Source organism: Aethalodelphis obliquidens, unplaced genomic scaffold (assembly GCF_003676395.1).
Source record: "Aethalodelphis obliquidens isolate GAN/ISIS:26980383/991018 unplaced genomic scaffold, ASM367639v1 scaffold14, whole genome shotgun sequence".
NCBI classification, from domain to species: domain Eukaryota; kingdom Metazoa; phylum Chordata; class Mammalia; order Artiodactyla; family Delphinidae; genus Aethalodelphis; species Aethalodelphis obliquidens.
In genome coordinates, this window is record NW_020837958.1 from 1793388 (window position 1) to 1818362 (window position 24975).

Consider the following 24975-nt stretch of genomic DNA (forward strand, 5'->3'; position numbering starts at 1 on the left):
GGTGTGTACCTGCCTGTGTCTTGGGGGAAGGGGGTGTCTTCCCACACCCCATCCCTCGTCCTCAGCCAGGCTCAGCTGGGCGTTAAGTAGGACACCGGAAGTGCCGGTCTGTCCACCTGTGGCTGTCTGGCTCACCTCCCTGTTCTCAACCATACCCTGCCCTTAGTGTCTGGAGGGAGTCCAGATCCTGCCCTCTGCTCCTGCCCGCCACTTCTCAGGGTTTGGGGTACATCCGGGAGGTTGGCCTTTCTCCCTACAGGGGATAAGGGCAGGATGCTTTGGAGAGAATGCTAAGGAATGCCTCTCAAACTTTCCTATCCGGGGATCCCTGGAGGGAGGTCTGTCACAAGTAACATTCTTTATAGTGTTTTATCATAAAACTTCATGCAAATTTTGAGCTTCATTTTATGCTATTTTCATATTTACTTTTAGCAATAAATGAGGCTTTAAAATTACCCGCATCAAGGGAAGACACTGTCTTTGAGGACAAGGGACCTTCCAGGAAGCTGTACCTTACTTATCCCACTCCTACATCTCTTTCTGTCCTGGGACATAAACCTTAAAGTCACAGAATGGAGGGATGGGGCAGGGAGGGACCACTAACATTTGTTGAGGATCTGCCTGTCCTAGCTACACAGGTATCTCATTTCATCCTAACTGTAGAAGTCGGTGTCTTCGGGTTGTTTCATAGATTGAGGAAAGCTCAGACAGATTAAGGCACGAGACCCAAGGGCACACAGCTGGTAGGTAGGTGGTGGGGCTGAGCTTGGAACCTGGGCATTCTAACCGCTGAGTCCTAACCCCAGGGCTGCCAAGGCAATCAGCGGCAGAAAGGAGGTCCCAAGATTGTGAGCTCAACTTTCTGCTGCCCTCTCAGGGCTGAAAGTAACCACAAAAGCCTTATCTCCCCCCCCCCGCCACACACACGCCGAAAAAACCCTTGGAGAACCCCCAAATTTTAGCCCTGGAAGACAGTATTACAAATAAGCCCTCCCTTTGTCTTAAACTGTCTTTAGGAGTTGATAAAACAGACTGACCCACCCATTTTATAGATGACCAGAGGGGTCTGGACACTTGACAAAGTTGCACAGCAGATACCTGGCTGCTCTGAGCCCAGACTCCTGGCTGGCAACACTGTGCCCTTTTCGCAAAATAGAAACCAGAACTGGACAGCAGCCACCAACGGGTTGGACGGGCTCCCAGAGGCCTTACCCTGGTCTCACTACACTCTCTGTCCCAGACCTTGAGTTTCCCTACAGTCTGTTGGAAGTTGATCACAAGCGATGAACAGAAGTGGGGCGGGCGGAGGAAGCAAGGCGTGTGCGCCGGGTGCTCGGTGTGCCCAGCAGGCGGCGCTGCGTGGCTGCGGCTGGGACGGGGTGGGAGGGTGAGAGCCGGCGGCGAGCCAGGAAGGGAACCTCGACACCCCTCCACATACACCCCTTACCCACTAGTCTGCCCTTTCCTGGGTCTCGATCTCCAGACCCCTACCCTGGCTTGCTCTGCCCTCCTTCGCCGAACATCCTTTCAAGCGTTATCCCCTGCCCCACTGACCCTCGAGGCTGAAGGAGGGGGTCTCGACTCTGCCCCTGCCCAGGTGGGGCGTGGGACCGGGTGGGAGATGCAGGCAGAGATCTCGGCCTCCTGGGGGAGGGGTGTCTCCTCCCTCCCCGTTCCCGGGGTGGGGAGCTTGGGGAGGGGGCTGGGCAGGGGCGGAAGCGAGCTGCAGCCGCGTTTGCCGCGGCGCTGCCGAGTGGAACAGATGGCTGGGGAGGGGAGAGGGTACGTGGCGGGGAGGAGGAGGGGTGCGGGGGCCGCAGGATGAGGAACGAGGAATTTCGACGCCCCGAGTCTCCCAGGAGAAGCCCCCCTCCCCATCTCTTCCCAGAAAGAGGGGCGGGCAAGCGCCTGCCTTTTTTCCCAGAGAGCCCCGGCCTCTGGCCTGCGGCAGACCCGCCGTCCCCCTGGGTCGCGCCCCTCACCCCCTAGACTCCCGGCGCGGACCAAGCCGGCGGGGTCCAGACCGCAGGGAGCAGCCCGGGTCGCAAGGATTAATGGGGCCACACTCCGAGGGGCGAGGGGGCGGCGGGAAGCGGGCTCCCGAGCCGGGAGCGAGTTCAGGGATCGTAAATAGCTGAGGGAAAACGTGTTAATTGGAACTTTATGCAGATGAGCTGGGACGCGGGCTGGGGAGGGCCGCTGGAGGGAGAAGAAGGTCTGACGGACGCTGGACCCGAGGGGAGGGCAGGAGGGCTCCGGCCGGGGGAGTGATGGGTAGATGTGTATCTGTTTATCGCTGCGTGGGACCTCCGGGGAGGGCCGCTGGTCTCCGAAGATGAGGGCTCCTCCTTGACCCTACGCCCCAGAAACAGGGGACTCTTCCAGAGTCTCCACATCCCGGGACCAGAAGTTCAGGGTCTCAGATCGCCACGAAGGTGGGGGCAACGTGAAAGTGGCTGTTTCCGCTTGTGGCTGCTTACCCTGGGTGTCACATTCACTGCATCCCCCCGCCCCCATCTGTCTCCATCCTTTTTCCCCATCCCTGGCATCACTCTCTCCTTGCAAGAGTATTGTCTGTAACTTCCACCAAGTGAGTGGGGGAGGGGAGGGAATCTAACTTTTCTTCCTTTGCTTTCTCCCCTCTGCCCCCCAAGGACCACCCCACCTTTGAGGTGGTGTCTCTCAGCCTTTAGAGAGCTTCATAACCCACCCCTACGTGTTAAAATGCAGATTCCAGGGCTCCCTTAGAGATCTGCTTCAGGGGCTCAGGAATCTGCATCTTAGCAGTTTCCCACCTAAATCGGATGTAAAAGACCTTCATTTTCAGAAACATTGTGCAGGGAATTGGTGGGCTGGAAAGACTGGACAAGTCTTCATCAACGGTCCCCCCACCCCTCCTCCATGCTCCTGACCTCACCTCTGCTCTGTATGGCCATCTCTGCTTCCGGTGTGAGAGTACCAGGGGATGGAGAAGGTGCCAGAAAGGAGGGAAGGAAGGGAGGAAGGGGGGTCGGAGGAAGGAGACAGAAAGAGAAAGAAAGAGTGAGGCTCACCTGGCTGTCCTCTCTCTGAGCAGGGTCTTACCCTTCCTCTCTCTGCTACCTTCTTCCCTCCCGTCTGCCTCAGCTGCTCTTTCCATCTTCCTCTCTCACTTCCCTTCCCCCACCTCATCTGAAGTTTCTAAGGCCAAAGAATCTTGGGGTAGGCAGTTTGGATCTTAGGGAGTAAGGGGAGAGCCAAAGTCCCCACCTCCAAAAGAAAGAGGCAAAGCACCTATCTGGGGTAGGAAGAAAACAGGAGGGAGGCAGGGCTTGAGGAAAGATAAGGGTGACAGCAAACATATAGGCCACCTTTCCACAGGCTATTGCACTTACTCCCCACAACAGCTCAATTTAGGCAGGTGCTATTGCCCCCAGGTTATACATGCAAAACAAAAAAGGGATGTTCAGAGAGGTTAAGTGACTTGCTCAAGGTCACACAGTAAGTGGGAAAATAGATAGGTCATTCACCCTTCTATTTCCCCCAAATCATTTCTCAAGAGGCTGCTGGGTAGCTGACCCAGGCCTCCCCTCCCTGCCCTACCCCCCCCCCCGGGGCAGTGGGGGTGGGGAAGGGCATCATGTACAGAGATGAAAGGAGATGCTCGGGTTTCGGAACATCTGACAAGTCTGGCTGGAAGCATTAAAAATTCATTTAGAAACCTGACCCCAGTTGGACCTTGGGTCTGCCACCTGGACTGTCCCTGGCCTGGTGGCCTCTCAGATCCTGGTGGGCAAATTTCCCTTCAGCAGTGTCCTGGGAGCCCCCGAGTCCGTATTTCACAGGAGGGGGCTTCTCTCATGGATTAGGGAGCTAAAGTCAGAAGCCAGCAGCTGAGAAAGCAGGGCTGAGAACCCTCCCCCCACTCTGAGTGTAAGAACCTTAGAGGTTTCAGGGCTTATAAACCTTGTCATCTGGCGTCCTTCTCTTCCTCTCCCCAGGCAGACAGATACTCACTCTCAGTTTAGGGTAACTCAGCCTGGCTGTGATACCCGAGGTGGCCAGTGGAGGGCAGCTATCTCCTATGAGGGAGCCCTAGCCTGAGCCTCTACCGAAGCTTTGAAGGACAGGAAAAGAACCCCATGGATAAGGTCCCGGAGATGCAGTTTCGGCCTTGGGGAAAGGCTCTGGAGTCTGTCATCTGAGGACAGGGGGAGAGGGCTCCTAGTCTGGGGGAGATTGAGGAATTTTGGGGAGGGTTCAAAGTAGGTTTGTGGGTTTCAAGTACATGGTAACTGATGGCCAGCATGATACAATCTTCCTAGCTGGAGTGAAGGTTTGGGAGGAGGCCACGAGAGAGAAAGCTAGAAAGGCAGTTGGGACCAGACTCTAAAGAATCTTTGATGCTTTGCTAAGGTGTTTTATCTTTAACCTGTAGGCAACAGGGAGCCATTGTAAGTTCCTGAGTAACAGAATGACATAATGCAAATGCTGGTCAGCTGAATCTGGCCAACGGGGGCCCGTGAGTGGGAGGGAGAGAGAGAGTGAATGGAGGAAAACCAGAGAGGAGGTTATTGCTATTTTCTTCTATATTCTAGGCATGAGGTAATGAGGAGATGAAGCAGGGAGGTAGCAGGAGGAATGGAAAGGAAGGGCTGGATGGGGGCTGCGAGGGGGACTGGGTGAGCGAGCAGAGACAGGACATGAAAGAAAGGGAGGAGTTAACTACCACCGGTGTCAGGCAGACAGAGAGAACTCAGCATGTGGGTGTACACTCAGGATGCAGGAGGTGAATGAGTTTTGTTCCTCTCAGGGCTAAGAATCTTGGATACATCACCTCCCCTCTCCGGGCCTCCGCTGCCCCCCTCGGAGCATCGGTGGGGGTGGGACTGGACGGCCTTGAAAGTCCCTCCTATCTCAGGGTGTGTGCTCAGGGTCATCAGTCTGGGTTGTTTGGGAGAGGCTGGGGTCTGTGTGTGTGACATTTCATGGGCGGGGACCCATGTGAGCAGCTGCACACGCATGTCGGTATTTGGGGGTGCATCCTCCTGTTTGTGGGACCCGTGGGTGTTGGCATGCCTGCACGTGCTCTCTAGCTCCGCTCTGTGTTAGTGTGTGTGAGGGAGCGTGTGAGCGTGGGTGTGCACGTGATGGGCGTCCGTGGGTCTGTCTGGGCGGGGGTGGGGGAAAGTGGCATTGCTGTGGGCTGCTTCCTGAGGCTCACACACTCCTCTTGCTTTCACTGCTCTGAAATAGCATCTGGACCAAAGGCCCATGAATATTTCACAACGAAAATTCTGTGACCTGGACTGCCTGCTTCTGAGTTCCCAGCATCTTCCCTCCTCCCCCTGCCCAGGCCCCAGCAATCCCTCTCTCAGAGCTCTTGCCTGGCTGGCCCCCTAGGCCCCCTCATTAGTCTCCTCAAAGCCAGCCTGACACAGGCCCCCATGAGACCCCAGACTTGGGGGGGCACTATCCTCCCACCCCAACCCCACATCTTTATCCAAAGTCCACCAGCTTCAGGCCTTAGATGTTCACTCTGTCCCGTTTCTGCCTCCTCTTCCCACTGTCCTTCTGACTTGTCTGGCCAGGGCCACAGAATCGCAGCATCCTTGAGCCCTGGCACCCAGGTACCGTCTCTTTCCATCCCCAGATCCCAAGTTAGATTTTTTTAACCCTAAATTTAAACCATCAAATGTCTCCCCAGTTGCTTCTGTTGGATGAGACTCAACCAAGTCCTTCTTAGCCAGGGCTCTTCCCTTTCCCCAGCCTCCCCTCCACACACTGGAAAGATGAAGCTTCTGATCACACCTCAAGCCAGCAAGACACCCCAGCTTGGGATTCCTGCCCCTCTTATCACCCTAGCCCCTTGATTTCGCCTCTAACCTGCTTGGAGAACTGCTTCTCTGACCTGATTCCTCCCTGATGACTTCTACCTCACAGGAGCCAAGGGAAAGAGACCATCTGTCTACAAGGTTGCTGTGTACAGCTGTGCAGGCTGTACACTGCACAAGGGCAATCAGGTGAGGGGGCAAGTGTGAGCCTTATGCTCTGTTTGCTGTGGTATGGGGCTGGGTTCCCCTGAGGAAGAGGTGCCTTTCTCAGATTTATCCAAAGTCATGTTTGGGCTGGCTGTGACCACGGCTGTCCATGTTACTCCTCGTTGCAGGGGAAAGAGGGAACTGCTCTCCCTTCCTGAAGGAACAGAGCCTCAGAGAGAACGGTTAGCCAGGCTGGAGGCCTTCCCCAGGCTTAGCTCCTCAGGCATAGACAACTCAGGGTCGCATGTAGCTGCTTCTCCTGGACAAATGAGGAGCTGAGGTGCCATTAGCACCCACTCCTGGCTATCAGATTTCACCTGTCCTGCCTGGGACTCCAGGGTCACAACCCTGGTCCTGAGGCTTCAGCTTCTTGTCATGGGAAAACAGCAAGAAGCACTTGGATAGCATGGAATGGTTCCCCTTTTTGAAACCCTCCTGGCCCTGAAAGCCTGATGGTTCTAAGCCCTCCTCCCACTTTTGAGGACCTGAGCCAACAAATCTTACAGAAGATAAAATAATAGAATTTTTTAATAAATTTTTTTTTTTCCCAAACAACTTCTGTTGATCTTCACCACACAGGGGCCACGGTGGAGAGGAAAGCTCTCTCCAGGCACCCTAAAAAGTGTCCAAGGTAGACAGGAGAAAAGTATTTCTCCAGTGTCGGGAGGTTGAGGGGTGCTAGGATAAGCAGGGGCCTAGGGTTGGCCTGGCCCCGACTGAAGCATCCCTCCAAAGGGCTCCTGGGCAGGGCTCCCTTCCCGGGAGCTTCCAAAGGCTCTGCTGGTGGAAGATGCTCTGCAGACAAAGCCCGTCCCGAGTCCACTGTGGGCACTGGGAGAAGTGGTCAGCGGCTGCCTGGGGTGCCCACCCCAGCCTTGGGATGGGAACGGGTTAACGGCCAGAGTCGGGGAGAACAGGGCTGAGCCACCAGATGTGTCCTCCTGGGGCTGCCATAAGCCAGCAGCCTGGGAGGCAGGGAGAGATGGCCTGGTCCCAGGGGAAGAGAGGAGCTGGGAGCGGAAAGAAGGCAGCAAGGCCGCAGGGCCAGAGGGCGGGGACTGGGGCCGGAGCCGCAGCTGGGGATGGGGATGAGGGAAGAGGGGGAGCGAGACACACCGGCCTCTTCAGTCTCAGCACCGCAGTCAGAGGTGGTGGGGGACCAGGAGCAAGACGCAAAGCAGAGGGGTGGGGAGCCCGGCCGAGAGCGCGGGGCCGCGGGAGTCCGGGGTCGCCTGGCAGGCAGCGCCGGGGCACGTCTGCTCGCCCCGCTGGTCCTCGCCCCCGTAGCTCTCCCAGTAGTCGTCCTCGGTGGGGGCGTCCCCGCCCTGGCGCCCCCGCGGGTCTTCGGCTGGCAGGTCTCGGTAGAGGGTGGAGGGGTCGGCGGGGGGCGCCCCGGCCTCGGCCACCCCGTACAGGTGGTTGGACGAGCTGTTGCCGCGGGCGCGGCTGCCGGGCCGCGTGGGCACGGCGGGCGGGCAGGCCTGGAAGTCGGCCTCGCGGAGGGAGCGCAGGTCGCGGCCCTGGCGCTCCGGGGGCGTGGCGCACGTCACGTCGGAGCTGGACACGCGCGCGCGCTGGAACCAGGCCCAGAGCGGCCGCGCGCGGCAGTCGCACGCCCAGGGGTTGGCGTTGAGCCGCAGGAACTCCAGCGCCGGCAGGTCAGCGAGCGCCTCGCCCGGCAGCGAGGCCAGGCTGTTGTTGAACAGGTAGAGGATGGTGAGGCGGCTGAGGCCGCGGAAGGCCGCGCGGTGCACGCCCTGCAGCCGGTTTCCGTGCAGCAGCAGCCGGTCCAGACTGCCCAGGCCGCGGAACACGTGCTCCGTGAGCAGCCGCAGGCGGTTCCCGTGGAGGAAGAGGTGGCTCAGGTTGGCCAAGTCCGCGAACAGGTCATCCTGGCGGGGGGCGGGGGGGGGGGGGGGGGGGGAGGGGAGAGAAGAAGAGTGGTGAGTGGTTCTGAGACAGGCACCGAAGAAATCTGGGAAAGAAGGGGAGCATTGTGGTGGAACAGAAGGGGTTTGACCTTCTGATTCATAGAGTCCTGGGTTCTAATCCTGCCTCCTCTAACCTATTTAGAGGTTAATGTGAGAAACGCAATATAGTTCTTAAAATTTTGGGGGTGCATCAGAATCCCCTGCAGATCCCTGAGCCCTGCCCGCAGGGTTTCTGATTCAGCAGGTCTTGGAGCGGGGGAAGGGGTGGGCGCGGGGGCGGGGGGAGATTCTGCACGTCTTTACAAGTTCCCAGGTGGTACTGATGCTGCTGGTGGGAGGACCACACTTGGAGAATGAGAACCTCTGATTTGGCTAAGTATGCAGACTTTCAGACTCCCTGACTTTCAAATCCTGGCCTTACTAACTGACACTTGAGCGAGTCACTCAGTATCCTTATGACTCAGTTTCTTCACCTGTAACATGTGGAGATGAAATGAAACAACATGTGTTAATACACGTGGTGGGCATTCTGTGAGTTAGCCATTATTGTGAACTTGGCCAAGCCAGCAATCTGTTTCCTCGTCATTAAAATGGAGGTGAGTGTACCTCCCCCTGGGTTTGCTTTGAGGATTAAAGAAGACAATCCCCATACCTATCAGATGGGTGAAGTGTCGGGCACAGGGCCTGGCACATTGGGGTTCGGTCCAGTGATGAAGCCCACAGGCTCAGGAGTCAGCAGAGCCACGGCTCAAATCCAGCTTGCCCTCTTCCCAGCTGCGTTACTTTGGGCAAGTTATTTAGCCTCATTGAGCCTCAGTTTCCTCAGTGTGTGTAACTCAGAGAACAACTCTTTCAGCAGGCTGAGGGAGGGTTAGATGAGATCCTGTAAGGATGTCGTACCCGGTGGGCACACAGACCATCAATAAATGGTGGTTATTATGACAATAGTGTCTTGGTTAGAATTAGGTCCCATCCATTTTCCTCTAATAGAAGAGCTTCCTGGGACCCCAAAGTTCTGCTACTGGGCTGGGACATTAAGGGGACCATATCAGCTCCACCCCACAGAGGCAGCAGGGGAGGGGAAGGAAGCCTGCTGCCCCATGCCCTGCATCACTGTCCCCTTAGAGGGGCTGTCCCACCTGCCCAAGGCTGGGGAGTCTCTGAATCAGACCATATTAGTGCTGGAAGGGCCTTGAACTGTGGTTCAGGGGAGTGGAGGAGTGGGTATGCTCCATGGAGGGGAGAGAGCAGGGGGCTGGCGCTGCATTTTAACCAGTTCACCAAGGTATTTGGGAGTTAGTGCTTTTGGGGGCACCAGCCTAGCCTACGTTTTTGCAGAGGAGAGCACTGAGACCCAGAGAGATGAAGGGCCTGCCAGAGAGGGGACCGGAGCCCCAGTACTGAGGTCCTCCCCTCTTGTGGAGGACCTCATTGTGGTCAGCAGACCCGGGGGGTCTGGTTCTGGGGGACAGGGGCATCCTCTGTGCTCAAGCCAGCTCACCCTGGATTCCTGTTTCCTGGCGGTGCCCCTCCCACCCTTCCCTGCCTGGGGAGATGATCCCCCCACCTCACCCAGGAGCCTGGTCTCAGGCTCTCAGGTGGGGGGAGGGCGTTGACTCCCAGCCCACACTCACAGCCTCCGCCTTCCTGTGCTCCTGCATTTTCTCGCCCCCTCCCATCTGGCTTCCGCCCTCTCTGCTACAGGAACTGAGCCTGCCAAGAACCCTCCTCTTGGCCACATTGAGATCCGTCCCCCTCAACCTTCTCGACTGCCTATGACACCAGCTTTCTCCACCTCCTGCTGCCACGGCCCCGTGCCCAGCTCAGGTCTCCAGCGGAGGGCTCCCCGCACGTCCGTGGCCTCAGCCTGGCCCAGCGTGGCCTGGTGTCCTTGTCCTTTTCTTCTTGGCCCCCCCAGGGAGTGGGCTGAATCCCTTCCACTCAAACACCTAATTAGGGTTTCTCTTTTTAATGGAGTGTCAGCAAGAGTAGGACACACCCAGAGGTACCTGGTCAAAGGATAGATGTGGGGTGGGGTGGGGTATAGAGGGAGCAGAGGCAATCGGCACTTTGGGGACTTCCGGAAGTCAGGAAGGGAAGACCGAAAGTTCAGAGATGTTAGGGAATTCAGGCACCTTTGACCTACAGCCCCAGTTTTGGGGCTACAGGATTCCTTGATTCCAATCTCCTCCTCCTTCCCCTGGCAAAAGTCCTGCCCCTCCTGCTCTGAGCCTCAGCCTGGGGGTCCATTCCCCTAACCCCCATCCAAGCCGTTGCCAGATCCTGTTGTCACTTCCTAGGCTGCAGGTCTCAGACCGGGTCCTTCCTCTAAAATGGTTCTCTGTGCATTAATAAGCGCTTGACCTTCACAGCCTTCCCCCTCCCCCACCACACTCCCTATCACGTCCTCCCTCTGGGCAGAGAGTGTCTGTTAAAGTCATCCTCTTCCATTTTGAAAACCACATTTCCCTCACCTCCCCTGGCCGGCTCACAGCTCTCGGAAGCCATTCGGAACCTCAACGCAGCGTCCCTGCCCCCTTCCCTGGACAGCATCCTGTTCTTCACCTTGTCTCCCTCCAGCCTCCCATCCAGTCTCTGGCGCTGGTCAAATCAGCTGCGGGGCTTTGTGACCTTGGGCAGCTCCGGGCACCTCTCTGAGCCTCAGTTTTTTTTTTTTCATCTGTGAAACAAGGGCCTTGAGATCGTTGATCATTAAGATCCATCCTCATCTGATATTAATGAGAAAGTGAGTCCTGGAATGTACCTCATTCATTCAAGAAAGCTGTACTGAGTGTCTGCTCCGTGCCAGGCACCCCACTCACAGCGCTCACCGATCTACGCTGGGTATCATCGCCATCGTTTGCGTCAGCAGCTGACTAACCGAGCTCTTGCCATGTGCCAGGCTCTGTGCTACACAGATCCCATGTAGTAACCGAATCATCACAGCCCCATGAAGCAGATAATTTTTTTTTTTTTGGCTGCTCATGTGGGATCTTAGTTCCCTGACCAGGGATCGAACCCATGCCCCCTGCATTGGGAGCGCGGAGTCTTAACCACTGGACCGCCAGGGAAGTCCCGTGAAGCAGATAGTATTATTCTCCCCCTTTCAGAGGTTAGGAGAGGGAGGCTCAGAGAAGGCAAGTGACTGGCCTAGAGTTCGAGAGCCAGTATGTAGTGGAAGGCAGACGTGAACTCTGGAGACAGAGCTCTGAACAGTTGCACTTTGGAGTCAGACAGACCTGGGCTAATTCTAGGCTGTGCCCTTTACGAGCTGGGTGACCTCGGGTGGGCGCCTTAACTTCTCCGAGCCTCAGTGTCCTCAGCCATTGAATGGGGGAAATGATGCTTACTCTGGACTGGACACACTAAACCCCTTTCAAGCAGCATCTCCTTTAATCCTCACAACGAACCCCTGAGTTACAGGTCATTTTTTTCCATTTCACAGATGGGTCTACTGAGACTCAGAGTGGTTAAGTAACTTGCCCAAAGCCACAGAGCAAATCAGATCTGCCTGAATGTAAAGACTGCGCTTTTATGCCATGCAGGCTGCTCTAACAGTTAGAAGAGAGACAGATGCCTCCATCATCTGGTTCCACTCCAGTAGGAAATATGCTCCAGGAGAGCAGGGACACAGTTTTTGTTCACTTCTGAATCCCTGGCACCCAGAACACTGCCTGGCATATAGTAGATGCTCAGTAAGAATCTGTGATGAACGCACCTGGCACAGTGCCTGGCCTACAGCACACAGTCTGTGAGAACCTCCACTCTACCCCATTCCCCTTTCTACCTTCCTTATCCTGAAAAGCTGTGGTCCTCCTGCCTCCTCCAGATCTCCCCTCTCGGGGCAGGCCCGGTGGCATCTTGGGTCACACCTGCGCTCTGCGGATCTCAGCCCGGCCCGCGTGCTTCCGCACCTGCCTGTGGCATCTTCCAGCCTAGTTTCTCCAGGCAGTTCACAGGCAGAGCCTGTCTCTTTCTCTTCTATATAGGGCCAGGTGTCAAGATGTTTCCTTCCCATGATGCTTCCTACCACTCATGCCAGGGGTGTGCAGAACCAACACTTCCCATTGCAGAAGACCCCAGTGTCCACTCGAGGTCAGTGTCCACTGACCTTGCCCAGGTCTTTCCTGACCCCAGGCCCTGGCTGCCACTTGTGATGGAGGATCAGGTAATGACGACAAAATTTATTCAGCACTTAACTATGTGATTATATACACGAACTCATTGACTCTTCTTTGTTTTTTTTTGAACTCACTTACTCTTTACAGCCATTCTTTATGGAAGGTATTATTTTTATTATTCCCATCTTAAAGATAAGAAAACTGAGGTTCAGAGGGGGCAGCAACTTGTCTAAAGTTAAATAAGTCAGAAAATAGCAGAGCAGGGATTCAAACTCAGGCCTGCTGACCCCAGATTCCTAACCTGAACAACTAATATATGTTGATGAGGAGGTCAGGATCTCAGTAGTAGTGGTTGTTGCACTACTGGTAATAATGAACAATACTAATGACAGCGCCCATATATTGATGTGGCCCGGTGCTAAACTTTAATCCTTACAAAACTTCTTAGCTAAGTATATTGTTAATTACTATCATGATTGCCATTTTACAGATGAGGAAATGGCAATGGAAAGAGTAATTTTTAATGAGTAATTTGTCCAGAGTCGTATAGGAGCCAGGATTTGAACTTAGGTCTGGCAGACCCCAAAGCAGGTGCTTTCAGGGACCTCCCTGGTGGTGTAGAGGTTAAGATTCCGCGCTCCATTGCAGCGGGCGTGGGTTTGATCCCCGGTCAGGGAACTAAGATCCCACATGCTGCGCAGTGGAGCCAAAAGCAAACCAAAACAAAGCATATGTGCTTTCAGAAGTGAGCCTGCCCTGCTGCCCTTCTGAGAACCCCCTGCACCTGGTCAGCCCCCAGTGGAGAGTTCTGAATGATAAAAACGGCCTGAAGTGTCATCAGGCTGCGAAGGCTGAAGTGCTACCAGCTCTTCCTGGCTGTGTGGCCTCAGAAACTTCATTTTCTGTCCCTACTGCCCCTAAGCATCCCTACTGCCGGCCTGTTGTAGGTTTGACGTGATACTGAGAACACGTGAAGCCCCCAGGCACACGGACGATGATTTAAGAGACTTTGGGACCCTTGGCCTCAGCTTCCTCATCTGTAAGGGAGTATAAACAGTCTCCCAGCAGGGCTGTAGAAATGAGGTGACTGAGCGCACTCTGGAAACCATGAGGTGCAAAGTTAGGAAGAAGAAAAAGGAGGGTGTGTTCTGGGACCCACCCATGGTCTCAGCATAATCCTTGAAGTTACCCATGTCTTCAGGATGGGGTCCAAGATGGGCCATTTCACTGAGACCAGTGTTAAATGAGGCTTGTCTCTCTTTTTAAAACAGTATCTTAACAAGCCTTGATAGCGTGCCCGCCGTATGCCAAGTGCTTTACAAATTATTCATGCACTTGACACTTACAAAATCCCTAGAAGGTGCGTGCTATGGCTGCCTCCATTTTACAGATGGAAAAACTGAGGCTCAGGGAGGTTAAAAAATGCCACACACTTGTAAGTGGCAAAGTCCTTAGCACAGCGCCTGACGCACAGTGTGCCTGCTAAGTGCTAGTGGGCTATTATTATCATTACTTATGCCATAATAATAACACACAACATATTTTCCCAACATACTGTACACTTTACTTCTTGTCTCTCCCCGCCACTAGAATGCTCTCTGCGAAGGCAGGAGTTCGTCTGTTTTGTTCGCTGCCCTTTGCTCAGCACCAAGAATATTCTGGGTGCTCGACAAATGTTAAATTATTATTGCTATTGTTGTGTTATAATTATCAGCATCAAATCCACCTGTTAGGCCTCATCCTGGGACGGGGAGGAGGAAGTACCTTCCAGGTTGGTGTGGGGAGAGGGGAGGGTTTGGATATCCAGAGGCTGTGTAGCCGAGGGAGAATTTTCTCCCAGAGTGGCTTGGAGGGTGTGTTATTGCTTCCTGGGGAAATAGAATGGGAGGATTTGACTGTCAAACAGTCAGCATGACGACGATAATAACCAATATTTAGATCAATAATAATACCAATAAATAGCAATTACTGTTATTCCTTCCATTTTCAGAGCATCCGTTTTCCAGCTGCTTAACAGCTCTTTATCCTTTTTTTTCCTTCACCCGTTGGTTGCACTGAGACAACAGATCTGGGGGATAGGTTTGGGGAACGGAATCTAGAAAGGGTAGGGTTTCCCCTTGTCCCACGACCCAGTGAGGTGGAGAGAGGTGGAACCTTCTATGGGATACCGGTTGCAGTGGCTCCGCCCTCTTGCTTACCTCCCCGTGTTGCGGGAGGGCATGGGGGTGGGTGAGAAGAGCCGCCACGAAGCCCTCTGGGCTGGGCTGCCTGGGGAAAGGCAGAGTCCCCGGAAGGCAAACAAGGGGGAAAGGAGGGATCACAGAAAGAGACACACACATACACCCAGACAGACATGGGGGTGTGTGTGTGGAGTGGGCGTGTGAAGGGAGACAGACAGAAGAGGCAGAGGGAGACAGATGGGGGAGGCAAGTTAGTGAGCGAGACAGATAGGGACAGAAAGGGAGAGACAGACAGACAGAGGCAGTCAGATGGGGGGTGGGGTATTAGTGACAGAGAAAGATGCAGGAGACAAAATAAAGAAAAGCCCCTGGAGAAAGTGGGAGGGACAGAAACCTAGGAAAGGGACAGAGAAATAGAGAGAGGTGCTGAGACAGAGGCGGGAAGGGTGAGCAGGGACAGAGGGGCCGAGAGGCCCCAGGGAGAGAGGGAAGCAGAAGAGGGCTATGTGTGTCTCTGTGTGTGTGTGTGTGTGTGCGCGCGCGCGCGCCGGGCTAGGGCCGGCTCACCTGTAGGTGGAGCAGGCTGTTTTCCTGGAGGTAGAGGTACTGCAGGCTGACCAGGCCGCGGAAGATGTTGCCCGGCAGGCTGCTGAGCTGACAGCGGTACAGATGTAGCGACTGCAGCCGCTCCAGGCCCTGGAAGGTGTCGGGCTCCAGAGAGCGCAGGTGCCGGTTGTCGCCGAGGTCCAGCTCCTCGAGCGCCTGCAGGTGGCGGAAGGTGCCCGGATAGATGGCGGAGAGGTTGTTGGAGAAGAGCCACAGAGTGAGCAGGTTAGGCCCGAAGGTGCCGGGCCGCAGCGTGCGGATGAGGTTGTTCTGCAGGAATAGGCGCTGCGTGCTGGGCGGCAGGGACAGCGGCACCGACGAGAAGTTGTTGGCCTGGCAGCTCACGGTGGGCGGGGACGAGTAGCAGGTACAGAGCATGGGGCAGCTGGGGGCAGCTGGGGGCAGGGCCAGGAGCATCAGCAGGAGGCAGGCCGGGGCGGGACCTGCGGGGAGGGCGCGGGGGAGATCTCTCTGGGCGGCTGCGAGCGTGGGAGTGCCAGCCAGGGGCCGGGCCCACCCACCCCTAAGGCGACCCTTGCTGAGAGCCTTTCGTTTCTAGCTTGGGTGGGGGGTTCTGGGTGCAACCTCAGAGTCGCGAGAGGCCGTGGCCACTTCCGCTTTTGGAGGCTCCTGGTACATTAAAGAATAAAGAAATGCCAAGAGGACATCGTAGGAAGCACTGTGATAGGTTGAAAGTTGTTTGATGAGTGACGTCTACTTTCATTCCTGTTTTCACTATGGTAGGTTTGACCATGACTTTGGTCTTGAGACTTGGGCTGGACAGTGCTTTGTTGGAGGCAGTCCCGTACAACGATGTCCTATATAGGGGTGTTTAGCAGCACCCCTGTCCTCTACCCATTAGATGTGTAACACCCTTCCCCCTGCCGTTATGATAACCTATGACAACCAAAATGTCTCCAGACGTCGCCAAGTATCACCTGGGGAGCAAAATTGACTCCATTTGAGAACAGGTGGCTCTAAATTGAGACCCTCTGCGAATCTGAGGCCCATGTAAAATGGCCCTGTGGCTGCCTCCGGGGTCTGGTCTTGCTGGCCCACAGGTGAGCACAGCCCTCCTCCCTCATCTCTCCACACTGGAAGGGATCTTAGGAACCAAGGGACAGGGAGTCTCCAGGCACCTGCAGCAGAAGCATCAGAGGGTCCTGGAAAGAATGCTGCTTCCTGGGCCCTGCCTGTGCAGAATCAGCATCCCTGGGGGAATAGCCCAGGAATCTGCATTTTACACCCCAGGCCCTTCTCATTCAAAGTCACTTAAAAATTCTTTTTCAGGACTTCCTTGGCAGTCCAGTGGTTAAGACTCTGCGCTTCCGCTGCAGGGGGCACTGGTTCGATCCCTGGGGAACTATGATCCCACTTGGTGCGGCCAAAACATAACAATAATTTTTTTTCAAACTAACTTTTGAAGGTGGGCCGTGATCCAGCCTTCTTGTGATATAGATGGAGAGGCAGGCCCAGGGAGGCCCAAGGGCCTGGGGGCTAAAGAGCCGTGTCTAGGCCTCCATATCCCTGAGCTATAGCAGGGGCTCTGGGGCCCCTCATCCATCCCTGTTCCCTGGCCTTCTGACCCTCAGGGCAGCTGATGCAGGTTCTGGGCTGGAACTAGCTTGACCTCTGCCCTTTATCATGACTTCCGGATGAGTCTCGGGACTTTCATCTGGCGGGTTTCGCGCTCCAAAAGCCAGGCGGTCATTCTCTGGGCACACATGGAATGAGCACCTTCTGCTCCAAACAGTGTGCTACGGCCTGCGAAGGCAGAGGAAGACCTTTGCCCTTGGATCCGGGGACCTGAGATCCTGGGTCCTCAGGGCAGACCCTGAGGGCTCCGTGACTTTCACTGACGCCCGGTGTCAGAGGTTGCTGTGTGTGAATGCGCGTGGGAGACGGGTGCCCTCTACATGAAGTGCTGCTGAGCCCGGGGTGCGCACATGGCACCGACAGGCCCCGCGTGTGGCGCGGACATCACGGAAGCTGGGCTGTGCCTCCTCCCGCGGGGGAGCGCAAAGGCGCAGGGTGGGGACCCCGGCGCCACGCCACCCGGCCCACGGCGAGCGTCCCGGCCTCTCCCCGCGCAGCTGCGCGCAAGCGTGTGCCGGTGGTCCTCCGCGTGTGTGTGAGTGCCGGGCCCCGTGCGTGTGTAGGCTGGGTGTGATGTAATACTCGGTGACACAGCGGCTGCTGTTCCCTTCGTTCACACCACCTCCGCGTTTCTCGGCCCTTCTCACCCCTCCCCCGTGCGGCGTTTCACGATTACTTTCTCCTCCCGAGTTTTTCCACATTGGGTGGAAGAGCATGTCTCTCACCCCTCAACCCAACCAGGCAGGGGCGGGGTGCGAGAGCCCTGTAGGGAGCCCTGGGTGGGTTTCAGGAGGGCTGAGGTTTGAGGCTTAGAACAGGAGATCTTGGAGGTGGAAAATCCTCCGGGTTCAAGCTCTGGTTCTACTGAGGTGATGGCTGGGGCTCAGAGAGGGAAAGTGACTTGCCCAAGGTCACACAGCAACGTGATTGGCAGGGCAAGGACTAGAAAGGAGTCTCCTGATGACTGGCCAGAGCACTTCCCTTCCTGGTGGAGTCACCCTCTGAGCTCGCTTCCCCAAGGACTTGACACCAGGGAAAGCCAAATCCCTCTCTGATCCCTTAATCCCACCCCTTATCCACAAGCTCACAGGGTGTTCATTCAGAAGGCTGCCAGCCCTGCAAGGATTATGGAGCTCTTTCCTCAGCCTCTAGGGCCAACTGTTAACCCAGGAGAGGCAGAGGGAAGGACACGTGATCCCAGAGGGCTCCGGAGTCAGGAGGCAGTCCCCTGGCACCAGGGTCTCTTCCAGCCTGGAGGCCGAGCTCAGCAGGGGCTGGCAGGGGCCCCACTCATTCCTCTAGCCCACAATTCCCTGGCCCCCTGCTTGCCCTCTTTAGGGGGCTTCTCTCTTATTTCCCCACAGCCCCTCCCTCTTGCCCCCCATATCTCCCCCCATCATGGCCCACCTCCCCAAGGCCAAGATGGCGCTCCCTGCGGGCTCTTTGAGGGGGGGACCCTGAGCAGGGGGCCCCTCCGTGACAGCTGCTGCGTAACAGTGACTCTGTTGCCATTTCTGGTCCTCGCTGCTGCCAAAGCAAAGCAGCTGTAACCCGAGGAGCCTCATCCATAATTCAGGCTGCGGCTCGCACTGGAAGCGAGCGGAGGAGGGGCAGGTGGGGCTCCGGAGGGCTCTGCCCCCGGGCCTGGCTGGAGTGCTCCTGGGCAGAGGCAGCAGGGCCCGGTGAGCTGTGCCTTTCTCTCCCTCCTCCGCCCTCAGCCCCTGCCCAGCCTGTGCCCTTTTCCTTCCCACCACCGTCGCCTCCCCACCCCCTGCTCCTCCTGGCTCTTCACCATCACGCCTTCCCCCCAGGCCCGGGTCTTCCCTCTCTCCCCGAGGACCACGGTTCCACTCCCGGCCCCCATTTTGTGAATCCCTGGCAAAGACGGGGTCCAGATGCACAGAGTGTCAGAGCAGGAAGGTGGGGGACACCTCATCGGCCATCAAGAGCAAACCCCTTATTGCACAGGCCACACCACTGAGAACTGGAGAGGGGAAGAGTTCATTTCGCAGGGCGCAGCCCAGGCCCTGACCGAATCTCTGTCAATCCACCTTGGGTTATCTTTCTCGAAGGCTTCATTTTATGCCCCCTCTACTATCTGGGCCGATTCTAACAGCCTCCCCACCCTCTCTGCTCATTCCATCCATCCTCTTTTTTTTTTCCTCAAGTCAGCAAGTGATGGCTAGAGTTGCAGGGGAGCATAGAGCGAGGATGGGCAGAAACCATCTGTTATTAAACACCTACTGTGTGCCAGCCACTGTATTTGTACATATGCCTTTATGCGTAGAATACAACATAACATAGCCCCAGTGAGATCAATCTTACGGCTCCCAATCTGCAGATGAAGGCAGGGAGGTTCACAAACATGAAATGAGTTGCCTCAGGTCATGCAGCTAGTACAAGGTGGAACCCGGATTGGACAAGTGCATGTCAAAAGGGACTCTCTGACCTTTCTTTGGGAGACCCCATGTCATCCACAGACACCACCCCCGAATGTGAGAGTTACTGCGCTCGGGGTGGGGTAAAGGGAGGACAGAAATTGCACCCAGGTGCACAGGGCTGGGCCAGCAACGACACCGGCTCTGTTTGGCTATTCAGGGTCAAGGCAAGGTAAAGGACCCAGGTTCTCTCCAACTTTCCCCTCCTGGGCTCCAGGCTGTGGTTGTTCTAGGGGATGGCCCACCTGGGAGTCAGGAAGAGATGACCAGTGTCCAGAAGATGTGGCCAGAACTGACCAGGGGAGGGAACGGAGAGAGGCCAGAACATGGTATTGATCCCAGAAGACTGAGGTGCCCAGAGCCAAAAAGTATCCGCTCACTGAGGGCCCACTGTCAAGGACTCTGGGCTGTCACCCTGGAGCACCAAGGCTCACAAAGTTCTCAGCCCGGGAACCACCATTAAGTCCAGAGATCCCTGTGAAAGAAGAAACTTGAGAAGGAAGCAGATGGACCCGGTGTAGAGGCAGGAAACAGGGTGCCAACCCTCAGGGCAGAGTGGCCCCAGGAAAAGTGCTCCCTGGAAAGAGAGTCAAGGCCTCTGGTTTTGAAGGAGGGGCACAGGGTCCCAGACAAGAAGCAACAGCTCCACACCCAAAAGGGCTGGGCCTGCCGGGCAGATGCTGAGGTGGAAGGGGCTTGAGGAGGTGGGAGCCGCGGAACAGAACGGAGGTGGTGATGATACCAGTGACGCAGGGGCCTGGGGAGGCACTGACGCGGGTGATGGAGGTTTAGAGCTGCTGCAAACAGCTTCTCACTCTGCCAGAATGTAACACCCCAAAATAAGCAGCCACCGTGGCGGCGGCGGCAGGATCCCACGACGGGGCCCAGAGATATAAATGGCAGCACGGAGCCAGCCAGGGCGCCCACCCTCGGAGGCTGCCACCCCACTTGAACGTCTTCCCCCTCTCCCCTCACAGCCGCCCACAAGGCCCTGAGCTCAGAGCCCAGGGTCTGGCCCACTGGCCACTCCCTGAAAGAAGGGAAGTGACAGGCAGGCGCTTTGGAAATGGAGGGCTTCCCACGTGGAAGTGGTTACCAGAAGTCTCTTTGTCTCATCCCTAGGCCGCCCCCCCCAGTCTCTCTCTCTCTCTCTCTCCCTCTCCCCTTTCTCTTCCTTCCTCCTTTCCTCCCTTTCCAGCCCCCATCCCCATCCTGATCAACCCCAGGCCCTCTCCTATCTCTGGTTTCCCATCCCCAACCCTAGAGCTCATCCCAGTCGTCTTTCCCTGTTCCTGACACCCCATCTCTGTCCACCATCCCCATCCTCCTCTGGTTTCTGGCTTTCTGATCTCACTCCCCGTTCCTTCCCCATCCCTAGGGTCCCAGCCCTCATTCTCTTTCCTATTTCTCCCACCGCCAGGTTCTGGGTCCCTGGCCCTGGTCTTCTCCCCACCCCTCCCCTAATCTGGTCTCCCCTCTCTTTCCCTCTTCCTGTGTGCTCGCCAGGGTCTCACTTCCCTCCAAGCTTTTCCCGTCTAACCTTTATTCCTCCTCCTCCCCCGCCTTCCTATCGCCCTCCCCTGACCGCTCTCTCCATCTTCCGCTCTCTTCCTTCTTACCCCTTCCCCACCCCACCCCCAATCTCTGGCCCACACCCTTGTCTGTCCGTCACTCAGTTCGTGGAACTATCCCTTTTCTAGCGCCCTCCATCTGTCCTACCGCGGAGGGCCATTTGGATCTCCCTCTGCTCCCCCATCCTCCCGGACAGCCCCCTACCCTCATCCCTCGTCCTCCCTGGTGACTGGAAAGTGCTGAGGCACGGGGCACGAGAAGTTGCTGAGTCGGCGCTTCCCCAGCCGGCCCGAGTCCTCGGCGTCCCCCAGAGCAGGTGGAGCCGGGACAGCAGAACCTGAGCCTCCCTCCCCACCCCCCGGGGCCGGTCCGCCTGCCCCCTGCGTACCCCCTCGGTCACGAGTTCCCCGCACAGCCCAGCAGGCTCCGAGTCGGGTGCGCGGCTCCTGCCGGCAGCTCTGGGGGCGGGGGCGGGGCCCGGGGCTAAGCGTTTTTCCTCCCAGGCTACCCCCACCCCCACTACTGCCCCACCCTCGCGCCCTGGCGGAGGGGGCGCCCCGCTTGCCTCGGCAGGATGCACTCTGCCTTCCCGCAGGCTGGGGTCCCTACCTTGCAGCAGGCTCCTGAGCCCGGGCAGCATCTTGTCTCGACGCTCGGGGGAGGGGGCGGCGGGGAGGGAGGGCGCTCCCACTCGCTCCCTGAGCCGGCCAGACGGACGGCGGGGACTCCGCGGGGCTCCGGGAGGGCCCGGGAGTCCCCGGGCTGTGTGGCCGGGCCGCGGCGCTCTACCCTGCGCCACCTGGGCTGCGAACCTCGTGAGGAGCCATCGGCCCCGACGGGACGGGGTGGGGCGCGGCGGGACGGGGTTCGAGCTGGCCGTCGATGCCCGGTGCCCGCGCCCCCCAGCACCGCAGGCAGCGCGCGGTGTCCGTCAGTCCGTCGGTCCGTGCGCGCCGGCTGCTCGCCGAGGGAGAGTGGGGACAGCGAGGATGCTCTTCCCAGCCACCCCCCTCCTTCACGCACTCGCTGGCTCCTCCCTCGCTTCCTAGCTTTGCCGATTTAACCGCTTCCTGGCCACTAGGAGGCGGGAGCCGCTTTCTAGCCCCCTCCATCCAGGCCCCCTCTCTTTCTTGGGGGATCCGGAGGACTGTGTTCGATCGCCTTCACGGCGCCACGCTTCTAGAGAAATCCCTTCCGGGGGGGGTGGTGTGTGGTAGTGTAAGGGAACCCCGTGGACTTGCCCAGTTCCCCCCTCCCAACTTTCTGGGAGGAGCCGGGCTCCTGGGTCACCTCCTCCTCCTTGCCGGACCCCAGGCCCCTTTGCCCAGGTCTCCAACGTTCCTCTCCTCTGGGAGACCTCCAAGATTCCACTTTCCCTTTCGTTCCCAGACCCCAAGCCCTGAGTGGGTGCGACTATAAGAATAGTATATGCAAGAGTTTGTGGGTGCGAGATCGATTGCATATGAGCGTGCACGCGCGCGCAGGGACGCTTGTGCAGGTGTGACTGAGTGCTTGCACGTTATCTTTTATACGGGCCGGGGGAAGCAGGGGCTCGTGAGTGTGCGAATGGATGAGCCGCTGTCAGCCAGCGCGCGTGTCTGCGCGGATGGGAAACGTGTGAGGGTTTGGCGCAAGCAAACTTGGGGCTGGGTGGCCGGGGTATGTGTACAGTGGTGTGTGTGTGCCCCTTAACGCATCTGCAAGCGGGTGCAAGTTTGGGTGCCCGTGAGCGGGATAGAAGACTCCAAGGTGGGAGGAGAGCGTTGGCTTCACGGGAGCTTCTTCTGCTTCCTTTTAAAGAGGGAGGCATTCTGGTCTCTTCGGGACCCCTTGCGCCCCTCGTGGCCTCGTTCAGGGCGATACCTGCAGGCCCGCGACCTAAGCGTCTCCTTAAAAAGGGGAAGATGCGGATCACCCTGGCCTTGACCTGGTCCAGGGCGTCGGGCATCCGGACCTTGGGAGCCGCCCCGGCGCGGGACAGTCGCGGACCCTCGGGGTAGCCGCTTCGGGGACAGTGGCCAAGCGGCGCAGGCCGGGTTGGGGCTGCTGGAGCGGCGCCGACGGCCAGAGCCAGGGAAATCTGCGCGAAGCCGGCCCGAGGAAGCGCGGGAGTCCCGGGCGGCCGCTCCCGCGAGCAAAGAAAAAGAACCCCCTCGCTCCTCCACCTGGCTCTCTGGCTCCTTCTCTCCCGTCGGTGCCAGGGCCCAACGCAGCGCCTGGCATACAGTCGGCGCTTTATAAATGCTGATCTCATTTTCCCATTCATTTTCTGTTCCATCCATAATCTCATTCTTCCCTCGTTCTCGTTCGATTTCTCTCATTTTCTCCTCCCTCTCTTATTCATATTTTATGGTCTCCGTCTCTCTGTTCCCTCCCTCCCCTCCTTACTCTCTCCCTGCCACTTCCTTCCTTTATGATTTATCTCTTTGTGTCACTGTCTTCTCTGTCTCTCTCGCTCTGTCCGTGTCTCTGTCGCTTCCCTTCTGCCCTTGTGCCTCCTTCCCTCCCTGTCTCTCCATCTCTGGGTCGGATGTCTGTCTCTTCTCTCCCTTTCCACCGGGTTTCAGTAGCGGGCTCCCAGCCCTCTTGCACCTCGACGCTCGGGCGCCCCCTGCTGGTTACATCCTCTGCCCTTCTCGGGCTCCCAGGCCCTCCCAGCAACTAAATTTCCTCTTCCGGCCCGTCTTACGTTCGGGTGAGGTGGGAGTGAAAAGGGGCGTCTCTGGGGCTCCCCTGTCCCTCTCCCATCTCTAGAAAGCAGGGGCCCTGCGTTTCCCGGGACCCACCCTGCCGAGGGCCCGCGCCTGGGAGGAAGGCCTGGAGGGGGCGGTGGGGAGGGAGTGTTGGGGGTAGTAGGGTGGGATTTGGCGTCCTTCCCCGGAATGAGCCGCGGCACAATCTGTCGCTGGGTTTGTTTGCCGAGCTGCCTCCGGAGCGCAGTGGGGCTGGCTCCCGGGGAGCGAAATATCACAAGATGCGGAGACAGACGCTGAGGGGCGGGTGGGCGGCGGGCTGACTCAGGTGTGTGCTGTCATCCGTTCCCTGGGCTGGCGCTCTTCTGGGTGGGGGGGGCTGGGACCCCAGGCCCCCAACACAGGTGGGGACCCGAAGCTGGGAGGGGAGCCCCCACCCCGGGGTGAGCTGCAGGAAAGGGGGCGTCCCCGCCAACGATCCTTGGCTCCAGTCCTGTCCTTCAGCCCTGGGAGCCCCAAGAGACGCCCCGAACTTGGGTGTGCTCCAGACGGTCAAACATTCCCCTGCTTATACCCCGCTGTACAGGCGTCGGTTTCCTCTGGTTATCTGCTGACTCACTACTTTCCCCTACTAGACTGACAGCTTCTTGAGGGCAGGAAATTCCTCTCATCCATCTTTGTGTCCCCAGCATGTGCTCAATGAACACTGTTGGATGGATGAATGGCGCGTGGGTGGATGGCCCAGGGTCTCAGTTTACAGGAAATACCACAATGCATTTGATATTCCCAGTAGAGCATCCTGACCCCTTGTTCCTCCTCTCCCTATCCACATTTGCAGTCCCCCCAACCCCCATCCCCTCCTTCAGACAGGCAGGGAATCGGAAACAGCTCTCCCCGAAGACCAGAGTCCTCTAGGTGACCCGAAGCGAGTTACTTCCTTTCCTGTTTGCCTCAAGTTTCCTCATCTGTACAATGGAATGTACCACTCACGCATAAGCTTCCGCTTACCCAGTAAATCTCCAGCCAGTCGGGGTATGAGAAAATGCTTCATAAAATGAGGTTCTAACCAGTGTCTGGAGTGGCAGCTGTTGTCATTACCGTTTTGCTGGTGATTCTTAAGATCTTTATCTCAGTAGAATCAGACACCACGTCTGATCGAACTGAACTTCTGCAGTTGGACTTTTTGAGATCTAAGGGAGTAAACTGATGTACCCGAGGCAAAGTGTAACCGAGAGCTGTGCCGCAGGGCATCTAGGTCCATTCCTGGCTGGACACTTGGGGGAGGGGGCTGGTGGGCAGCTTACTGTGTCCTCAGGACTTGCCGCAGAGCTGGCCCACCCTCTGGTGGCTGTAGGTGGACCTGCAGTCCCAAGGGAAGCTGAGGATCTCAGGGAAATGGGCTGATGGATGGATTTTCCCTGAGAAGGCGGATTCGTTGTGTGGAGAACTGTGAGCTTGGAAAGGAGGTCATGTCGAAGAAGCAGGACATTGACACAAACTAGATGAGTGTTGACTTCATCTACCAGTTCCCGCTTATTAATAGCACCCCTACCCTCAGTGTGACGCCTGGGGCCGCTCTTCCTTCTTGGGGGCCGCTTTAGTGAGTCCGCAGAACTTCCCTGGTTCTTTTCTGCACCTACGTGGCAACTTCACCGCAGGACACTTGGCAGTTGGCGTACAAGATGGGGTGGCTCGATGGTCAAGAGCAGAGGCATTGCTGGGTTCACGCCCTGCCTCTGCTGCTCTCATAGCTGGATGACCTTGGGCAAGGTGTTGAAGTTTTCTAAGCTTCAGTTTTCTCATCCAGAAAACGAGGCG

At 57.2% G+C, this 24975-nt stretch overlaps 1 protein-coding gene across 1 annotated transcript; it reads right to left on the minus strand.

The window, feature by feature from the left end:
- Positions 1-5200: 5200 nt before the first annotated feature.
- RTN4RL2 (reticulon 4 receptor like 2) lies at positions 5201-22412 on the minus strand. Its single transcript, XM_027115658.1, has 3 exons — positions 22328-22412; positions 14820-15301; positions 5201-7912 (listed from the first exon to the last, which is right to left on the minus strand). The coding sequence occupies exons 1-3, from the start codon at positions 22410-22412 to the stop codon at positions 7163-7165; spliced, it is 1317 nt and encodes a 438-aa protein (XP_026971459.1). The 3' UTR covers positions 5201-7162.
- Positions 22413-24975: the final 2563 nt, after the last annotated feature.

What these genes read in the sequence shown, in the direction of transcription:
- RTN4RL2 (XM_027115658.1), bottom strand. Translation starts at nt 22,412, where the DNA reads ATGCCCGACGCCCTGGACCAGGTCAAGGCCAGGGTGATCCGCATCTTC. An exon ending in CTTAGGTCGCGGGCCTGCAG is followed by an intron (nt 15,302 to 22,327) that starts GTATCGCCCTGA and finishes CCCTCCCCGCAG; the next exon opens with GTCCCGCCCCGGCCTGCCTC. An exon ending in ACAGCCTGCTCCACCTACAG is followed by an intron (nt 7,913 to 14,819) that starts GTGAGCCGGCCC and finishes GCCCCCCGCCAG; the next exon opens with GATGACCTGTTCGCGGACTT.